Source organism: Musa acuminata, chromosome BXJ3-11 (assembly GCF_036884655.1).
Source record: "Musa acuminata AAA Group cultivar baxijiao chromosome BXJ3-11, Cavendish_Baxijiao_AAA, whole genome shotgun sequence".
In the NCBI taxonomy this organism is placed as follows: Eukaryota; Viridiplantae; Streptophyta; class Magnoliopsida; order Zingiberales; family Musaceae; genus Musa; species Musa acuminata.
Window position 1 is genome coordinate 27,827,555 of NC_088359.1, and position 10,051 is coordinate 27,837,605.

General features: G+C 37.4%; 1 protein-coding gene across 4 annotated transcripts; it reads right to left on the reverse strand.

Annotated features, from left to right (window-relative positions):
• Positions 1-5,351: 5,351 nt before the first annotated feature.
• Positions 5,352-9,788, reverse strand: LOC135583981 (serine/arginine-rich splicing factor RS31-like). Of its 4 annotated transcripts, XM_065174878.1 has the most exons (7): positions 9,651-9,748; positions 9,424-9,559; positions 7,929-8,335; positions 7,693-7,805; positions 7,297-7,532; positions 6,015-6,269; positions 5,352-5,619 (listed from the first exon to the last, which is right to left on the reverse strand). In XM_065174878.1, exons 3-7 carry the CDS (start codon positions 8,056-8,058, stop codon positions 5,595-5,597), a joined length of 759 nt encoding a protein of 252 aa, XP_065030950.1. In that variant the 5' UTR covers positions 8,059-8,335; positions 9,424-9,559; positions 9,651-9,748; the 3' UTR covers positions 5,352-5,594. The 4 variants fall into 4 exon arrangements, with proteins under 4 accessions (XP_065030950.1, XP_065030951.1, XP_065030952.1 ...); XM_065174879.1 differs by lacking the exon at positions 7,929-8,335 and having other exon boundaries at positions 9,668-9,788; XM_065174880.1 differs by lacking the exon at positions 7,929-8,335 and having other exon boundaries at positions 9,651-9,759.
• Positions 9,789-10,051: the final 263 nt, after the last annotated feature.

Below are 10,051 nucleotides of genomic sequence, written 5' to 3' on the forward strand. Positions count from 1 at the left end.
GCACAAACTCAATTATCTATTACATTAAATTTGGATCTGAAATATTACAGAAATTAAAAAAAAATAATTTGTCCTATAAGAAATACAAGGTAGTCAAGATCTTCAGGATGCACCAAAATCTTTAAAAGCTTTGCTTGATCTCATCTTCTTCATTCACCTTCTTCTAGTCATATATACTCCTAGTAGTTAAATCTACCGTCTAGGTTCTTTTGCTTCTTTAAAGGTGCAGGCATGGCAAGACAGAACAATCAAGAAATTGAGGTAGTTTCCGCATTTGGCCGACATGAGAAGGATGTGAGATACTTAATGGCTCTATGTAGTCGCTAGCTCAGTTGTGTCAGAGATCAGTTGTTCAAGTAGCAATTTCCCTTGTGTATGACTTATATAAATACTCGGTCATATTCGAAATGGAAAGGGCAGAAATAGTGGTTTAGGCAATTTTATAACTTGATAGACTAACTTTTAATTGTCAAAAAAAAAATCATGTTCAAAAGTCAAATTCTGACTTTGGGATATAGTCAAATTTAAGATTGCTGAAAAGGCGTGTCTAGAGTCTAGCTCTGCATTTTGCAGTATGCTACGATTTAGCTTTAGTTCTTGTATGCATAAAACAATTTTTCTTTGGCTTTGGATACCACAGTTCTTGAAAGGACAAAGATCGTGTTTATGATATAAATGAATTAGTTGATTCTTATGTAGCTTCGTACATTTCTTTTCTGTCTTAATATTCATGTCCTACAGGGATAGAAGATAGTTTAAGTTTGTATATTGTTTTTTTCCATTTTTTATCATTGATACCTTGCTTGATTCTTGATTCTATCATATCTTGCCCTTTTTTGGCAGATATGTTTAAGTTTGTATCATATCTTGCACTTCTGGCAATGTTTTAAGTTTAAATGTTTCTTACGTTGCAGGGTGTACATAGTCTTTTTAGCATTTGATGTGTTCTTTGTTGTTCTCTGTTGTCTCTGGCTTGTGTGATTGGTATTGCTGTTTGTTGCTGTCTGCAATGCGTTTTTGCAATTCTATATGCTGTTGCAGAGCAGGTGTGTCACCTTGATTCCTTTTATATGTAATGTAATTTCATCTTCTTATGCATAGCTATTCCCTTTGCACTGATGAAGCTCTCATTTGAAGCCAATCATAAGTCATAAAAATTGCATATTCTTGCTAGAATGATCTGATCCTTTATCAAGAAAAAATTTGCAAATTAATCATCCCATATCAAAACATGCTGAAGCTCTTTTGGATAATTTGTTGTTGATTTTTGAATTGGCCATCGAGTATTAACACCTGGAGTGTGTAACTTTATATTATACCATTTTGCTCTTGAGGTTGATGTGAATGTTATGTTTTGCTTCTTAACTAAAATATCCAAACATTTTAGTTAATTGGTGTTATTGTACTACTTAATATCAGTTTGGCTGGAAGTTGGTTCAAATCGGGTTTTTATTTGCACAACAAGTGGCCTTAATTTTATAGTTATTTGAATGTGTGCAGATATTTAATTTTCTAAACCTTATCAAGACTTGGTTACGGCTTACATTAAGGGTTAGCATGCTGCATGCTGCCTGTTTTGGCATGAGAAATTATATGCAAAATGCCATGTGGTTTTGGTGCACTTATGGTATATTTATAATTTGTGGGAAGTGCATCCATGATTTTTATAATGGATTAAAGTAAAAATGGCACCTCAATCCATGATTTTTATAATGTGTGGGATGTGATTTATCCATTTCATTTGCAAAATAGGATGGAACATTTGGAGAATATATGCTCCAACTTTCAAAGTGTACATATTTCGTCGTCAAAATTGAATATTCTGAAGAAGTTGAGACATGAGGACCTTTTTTGTCAAATCATGATGGAAAGTGGCAGTGATCCACCTGAGGTGCATGATCTTTGGCTGGTTTGACTATGCTTAATATTTGCTTGTTTTTGCTTTTTTTTTTTTTTTGCTTTGTGGGTTGACGACATGTTAGCTGTTACTCCGATCATTTACAGGGCACAGCTTTGAGTCCTAACTGCCTAAACATCTTCATTTTTTTCGTTTTTGTTTTGCCTACAAATTAGCTGTCAGACATGTGTCTGTATTATCAAAAAGACGTGTGTGTATGTGTGTGTGTTGCTGCACTTTCCACTTGAGGTGAGGTGCTGAAGTAGCAGCGCTCACCTTTTCTCGTTCTTTTGCTGAACTACTTTACCAAATTCCAATTGCCTAATCTTTTTTTCTGGCATGCTTCCAAATAGTTCTGTAACCAAATGAATGGTTCAAACATGTCATCAATTATTCCATGGTTCAAATAAGCATCATTTTCATTTTCAGGAGGCTTAGCTGTCAACATTCATACTATTTCTTGTTGTTCCTTATGGGTTTCTTATCATCCTCAAATATCTTCATTTGTTCAGCTGCATTCAATTCAAAATACTAAATACGGTCCTGCTCAATTAAATTATGTTGAATTTAGTTACTCTTTTTTTTATTCATGAATTAAAAAATTTATGCCAAAGCTATGTTGCCATTGTCGTCTTGGTTACTTTTTACTTATCTGATTTCTGTGAATTAGAGCATGCAATAATTCCCGATAAATAAGACTGGTTAATCATAGTTTCCTGGTCCCACCACGGTTTTGTAGTATAATGAGAAACTTAGTGTTTTTATAGTGAATGTAATATCGTCCTCTGTAGTTCTGTTATAAATGTTTCCTTTCATCCTGGTTCCTATCAACAGCTAGTGTCGCCATTTGAGGAGGTTTTACCATACCTCATCTGAGGAGGTTCAAGCGAGTGCGAGAAAGCCTCCTTATTGTGGACCAGCATTTCCTTCTAGAAAGCCAATGCAACTGTTTTCTCCCTGCTGGAATGAATGCTGCATTCACAATGACCATTTTAATTGGGGCTGCATACTGCATACCACAGATAGATGATCAATGGCTACACAGAGCATTGACAACTTTATTAGTTTATATATATGTTTATATAAACTAGACAGAGAATTAGTGTGTATATATATATATATACATATATATATATATATACATATATATATATATATACATATATATATATACATACATATATATATATATATATATATATGTATTGCAGAAATATTTTTTGTATTGTAGAAATATATCTTTAGAAGAAGGATTTCAAAAAGCACAACAATTTCATGAGTAAGAAGAATCATACGTGTATATCTCGACACCGAAAGTCATTTATACAAGCGTCTTGCAGCATGGGATTCTTTCATAATTACACTAAAGCATATGATGATTAAATGTTAAGCCATGTGTAAAGGTTACCGGGACAGACAAACCTTCCAAAAACTAGTATCATAACAAGTTTGAAGATTGTGAGTAACTACTGCCCTATATATATCCATTGTTCTACCCAAGAAATATGGTGGGTCGACCACAAGCATCCAAGTCACAATTTAAATTCAAGTCTACCTATATAGCCTGTCATACTCGCAGCATGTATGTGTTGGTGAATATTGAAAAAAATAGTGAAAGACAAACTATCTCTTGCTAGTACCACCCACCATTACAGTGGTGTTAATCATGGCTCCTCATGGCCAGGCTCAACCCATTTAATTAACATTATTCCTTTAATAAAATAAGCAGGCTGTTCTTTGTTAACCACCAATGTGAACTGCCAAGAAAGAAATGATATCGCCTCATACTGGACTACTCTTCACCCTTTCCACCATTTGTTCAACTGAATCAAGCTACTTGAATCGTCTGACAAGCCGCAGGAACACATGGAAATAATGAATCAAAGTAGTCTTAAACTTTAAAATAATAAAAAAACAATAATACATGTATCTTGACACTGGAATCAGAACAGAGCATTTGTGCCCCAACCTAATGTTTGCTAAATTCATTCCTAGATAGTTTGTATGTATGTATGTATGATAAAATAATTGAACAGAGCACTTTAATTGTTTAACAAAATACAGAAACATTTCTTTAAAAGATGGGTATAATAAATGAAGATATTCTAAATTTCAAAAAACACAACGATTTCATGAGTAAGAACAATCATACATGTATCTTGACACGAACTAATTTACACAAGCATCTTGCAGCATTGGATTCTTTCATAATTACACTAAAAAACGTTATGCGGTGGTTAATTACACTAAAAAAGCTTCCTGGGGCAGCCAAACCTAGCAAGATTACCCTATACCTATCTTTTGATTTAATGGCAGAGGAATGAACAATCGAATCAATTTCTCATTTATTCTCCCCTTTTCAAGCAGTGTTTTTGTACCAATTTCTTGTTCCGATTCGTTCGTTTATTACCTCGAAACGAAAACAGAACTCCATCCGTAGCAAAAAACAGCGAGAAATGAAAAGACAAGAAGAAATGGAATCGGATCGATCAGAAAGAACGCAAACTGCCATGATCACGAGCGACGAAGCACATCCGAATGCCAGGAAACCCAAGAAGAACGAATCAACGCAAGAAGCGCACACCATCCGCAAAGGCAAGAAGAAAAGGAATCGGATCGATCAGGAAGAACTCAAACTGCCATGATCATGATTACAAGGGACGAAGCACAACCATTCGCCAAGAAACCCAAAATGAACGAATCAACGCAATAAGCAGAACCCCAGAAGAAAGGGAATCTGATCAATCGGGAAGAACGCAAACTCACCATCACGACGGACGAAGCACAACCGAATGCCAGGAAACCCAAGAAGAATGAATCAACGCAAGGAGCAGAACTCAAGAAGCGCACACCGTCCGAAAAGCCAAGAAAAAAAGGGGAATCGGATCGATCAGGAAGAACGCTTTACCATTTACCACTTGCAAGGTCGTCGCCCACAGCTCGAGGTGGCGATCGGGACCACGGGCCTCACGTGTGCGTCTTGTTCCCAGCCTGCTGACTCCGAAAGAAGACGGATCCATCGCCGTCTCCGCGAGGGCGAGCGGTCGCCGGGCACTCCAGCGGATCCGTTGCCGACGCCACGCCGGGGGATGCACCACCGATGGCTAGAGATGATGGTCGGTAGCCAGAGAAAGGCCGAAGGGAAGAAATCTGGGAAGATTCAAAGAACCGATCTCGGCACCGCCATACTACACGTCAAACAACGAAAAGGGCACGGGAGACTTAAGGCAAAGACCTGATTTCCCGCCGTCGATCAAAAACGTTTTTGGGTTAAAATTTTCCTTATAAATAAAGATTGGATTTAACCCTCGGCTATGGTCTCACCAAGGCACAATTCCACAGCATGTTAATAAACGACGCAGCAATGAATCAATCTTTGTATATCCCTCTGACCACCCTCTAACAAAAACAGCACAGCACACATAACTAATAAATGTAGCCATCGACGGCAACATCGAAAGAACCATACGAGTTACTAGCTGAAATATAATGTAACTAATTTAAGTTCACGTAACATGTAATAGGCATAGCCACTTTTATGTAAATCTACATATCATAAAATAGCCTGTGTTACATATCATAAAACAGTTCTTCCGAAAGAAGTAATATTCTAGAGCAAAAGATCTAAGAACAGGAAATCACCATCTAAATATGAACATGTAATGGTATTTGCCATACAAGAAGCAAAGCCTTGGGTTCAGGACCTTCGAGCAGGTGATCGACTGTCGACAAGAAAGACAACACAGGTTCAGTAACAAAGCAAATGTATAAAAAAATCTGGACGATGAACGAGCTGAACATACTGGAAAACAAAATAACTTCGTCAAACGGCATTTTGTCAGTGAAACATAATTATCAACTTAAAATAAACCAGTCCCTTGACCTAAGACCACATACTGGTAACAGGTATTCAAATGCTGCACCAGAATTCGTGCATTTGATTGTCTTTCACCTCAATCCAATAAAGAAACAAACCCTATTCATGCACACCATAGCTGGCTAACTGAAATGAGGTGCGTCTAACTAAGCCTACACCCCCTAGTCCCATCATTTAACAGGCCAAATGCATATATAAAAGATTTTTTCTGTAATAGTCAAACATGCATGTTTTCCTCACCTTCGATGACGACCATAATCAGGCCTTCGGCTCCTATCATAAGTGAAACCACTGTCTTTAGTGTAAACGGGACTCCTTGCACGGCCATAATCAGGACTAGGGCTGCCTCTGTTGTAGCCTGGGCTGCCAGAATGCCCACAAGGGCTATCATCCCGTCTCCCATGACCACCTCTTCTAGGGCTGCCATGCATCTCATCACGATCGTCATCATCCCGAAAGGCATACTCAACTGACACCACCCTATCTAATATCTTGCTGCAAAATCAAATAGCCAAAATAAGAAAAAGTTCCTTGAAACAGTTAAATCACATGATTTATAGCGTATGCATACTCACAGTACCATCATATGATCCCTACGCACACTCAGTTAAATCAAACAGCCAAAATAAGAGAAAGAAAATTCAAATAGCCTATGCATACCAACAGTATGATCACATGATCTCTACACAATTAAAACATGAATTCAGCAACGAATAGCGATTGCATTAATAAAGCAAAACACCAGGCAAATATAGAGAATAATCACATTTTTTAACCATCAAAATGAACCTTGAAACACTATCATTAATATTATTCAACAATTTGATCTTCTCCATGCAGGTATGCACATTTGCAATAGAAGAGCTCCACAAATTGAGGAAAAAAAAAAGAAAATGATTAAGAAAGAGGATCACTTTGACAATTGGAGGAAACTAAAAATAAACTCTATAAAAAAAAGAAATCAAAATCAGGAATAAAAAAAAATAAGTTCAAAAATCAGGAAAAATCAAGGAGAAAGGATTACATTAAGAAATAAAGGATCTAATATGATATACTTCATGCAGTTCCATGTCATGTTCAAAATAAGTGAAAAGGACACATTTTGAGCACTGATGAGTTCATAGGCCATAATGTTATCATGGTATGTTCCAAGTTCTTAGAAGAATAGAATTATCATTATACAGGTCTCAGCACAAGCAAGAGAGCAGCTTAGATATGCAAGGTATACCAAAACGAGAAAAGAAATGGAAAATCAACTGGAAACATCACAACATATGGTCTCTTTTGAGAGGTAAGAAGCAAATGATTCTGTGATTGTTGGCAACCATCACTGTAACGATAACATGTGTGTAACTAACCAAAATAACTATGCATATTCTACAAAGCTGATAGTTTAAGCCTTTTATTAAGATAAATATATGCTACTAAAACCAAAATCATGATCATCAAATCCTCATTCCACTAGTGTAAGAAATTAAAATTGAAAGAGGTTATAAAAAGATAGCTTGACAGCAAGAACAACCTCATATTGGTGCTTTCAAGAGCTGTTGTGGCTTCCTCCTGGGTCTCAAACTGGACAAATGCAAAGTTCCTTCTGATCCGGACATTTGTAATATTTCCATATGGTTCAAAATGACTTTCAATGTCCCGCACTCTTGTGCGAATGGGATCAAAATTTATAACGAACAAAGTTTTGGTGGGCCTCGTGTTTCCCGTTGACCTAGAACCATCGTGATATCTCGGTCCACGATCTCCTTGCTGAAATAATACACATAAGACACAATTAAATCAAGATATAGATAAGCAGACAAAGAAAAAAGCAGCAATGAATCAAACAGTGAATGAAACAATCAACTTTATAAAAAATAAAGCATCTACACATGCATTTTCCAATAAAGGCTACCAAACAAAACAATACCCTTGACCACTCCACTGAAAGCCTGCGTCTGCTATAACCAAAAGGTATACCATCAAGACCCCGTATGGCATCTCCAGCATCACGCTCATCCTCAAAATAAACAAAAGCATATCCTGCAACATGAACTAAAATAAGAACACGAGAAGCATAAACAGAGCTCCGGATTATTTCCATTTTGCTCTTGCCATGAAGTAATTAGGTTCTTTGTTCATAATAAAAACAGAAATATACTACACCTGCATTTATCTGTAGGCCTGATGAACAAATAGAATGTGAAAAGGGAGCTCTTCTATAATGGCAACTAAAACATGATGTCGTATACGTTAAATCCAATGTTAGAAGACATTGCTGAACATGTTTCACCATAAACAGAGCAAGCGTTCAGTTCATGGAAGTCAAGGCATGGTATACAGTCGGTAGGCATGGCATGATGACACAAGTCCTCAATATTCATAATTGGGCAATAGCAACTTAGGTGGTGCATGTCAGAGAAACTGATATTTTGTGAAGAAAATGAAGAATTCCATAGTGAATGTAAGAAGCTCATGAATCTCTGGATTCTGGCAGGAAGGTTTCGTTCATCATGGAAGGGTTTCAATGAGGTAGGAGAGCCCACGAAGAGCTCAGCTTCCCTTAGTAGTTCCTGCGTCAAAGCAAACTTTTAAATACGGACTTTCTTGTACAAAAATTGCAGGCCTGGTCTTGTCAGGACCAACCACAAAACTGTGCTACACCACAAAAAAAAAAGCTAATCTCTTCAGAATTTGATGTTAAAATAGGATTATTGGTGAACTAATACTTCATATTTTTTAAATGCATACGTAAGAAAGAAAAGGAGCATTTCCAGCTATTTGCTTGATACAAGAAATGACAATCTAATTAGAGATTGCAGAAACAATAATTGTTTCCCATATTCAAAAGGGACTCCGTGTCACAATATTTATGTAAAAGTTATGCGATTACTTTAAAAAAAGTGATTAATTGCCAAGTCAAACAAGAATTCAAGTGACATCAATTCCGCAGGATACCAAAAAACATACAAGTTCCATGACTAAAACAGTATTACCATGTGATTTTCCTACTTGTTTAACAACACTGCAAAGAACAGAACTTTAAACTTTCATAATGGCACATCATAAAATCTAACTTAATGAATACCAGAAAAAGGTCACATGAAATCAAAGCCATAAACTTAAATCTCAACTTTCAGAGCGGGAAAGGCTCAGATGCATCTAAATCATGTATGTCATAAGCAATAAATTAAACAATAAGATTTGGGTCTTCATCAGCACATATCCAAACTTGCGTGTATATGATAGCAAAATGATAACTATTTCCCAGGAAAAAAGACTTCCCAACTTTCACAAGGACATTACACGGACAACTTGAAATTCCGTTCTCTAGAATACGCACCACGATCCCAACTGTTCGCTTTTAACCTGTTCTTCTACTGATTTTGCAATAACCTTCCATGCTATTAGGTTACAACAACTCGTTATTTACTGGAAACATATAACCCCCAAGAAAGGAGAGCAAGAAGAATTATTACATCATGCAAAAAAGAAACAAAAACATCTAGGCAAAGTACGATGTTGCTCATAAATGAACCGCAAATAACACACCCACGTTGTGCAACCACATATCAACCCAAAGCCCTAACTTAATCATCTAGTAAGCTGCTGTGATAAAAAGCCCTCTTGAAAGTAAACGAAAAGTATGTGCAAGTTTTACCTGACTTCATGTCTATGCGATCCACCCTTCCATACTTGGAGAACAGCCGATCCAGTTCCGACTGGCGAGCATCGTGGTTGAGATTCCCACAGAACACGGGCCTCATCGTTCCCAGATCGAGCCAGAAAAAGCAAATCTGGAGACGAACAAGCCTCTCCGAGCGTCAATTCAACATGTAGCGCCCAAAGAACACATGCAAGCATAAAGAACACAATGGTCGGTGAGACCTGCAGAGAGGGCCAACCTCGGGAAGCAGGACAGCAGAAGGAACACGAAGAAATCGCCTCGATTACAAACCCTGATTCGAAGATGCCTTTTCCTTACCGCTTTCTGCTAATAATTCGTCCCTTAAATATGGAAAATATCGCTTCGGCGATACTTTCTCTACATCGGTATGCGAACCCGAAACATGACCCCGTTGGGTAGTTTTGTGGGTCCTACTCAACCTATTGCATTCTATCATGAGATCATTACGGGTGGATAGTCGACGAGTGGGAGATATTTCTCGCGCTTTGAGGACAGATCTCGACGGTCGGACGGCCATCAAGGATGATGAACGGCTGAAGAAGTCACGGTTGCGATCGGGCCAAACTAGTCCCGGAGGCGTTCGATCAGATTTCGATCAGAA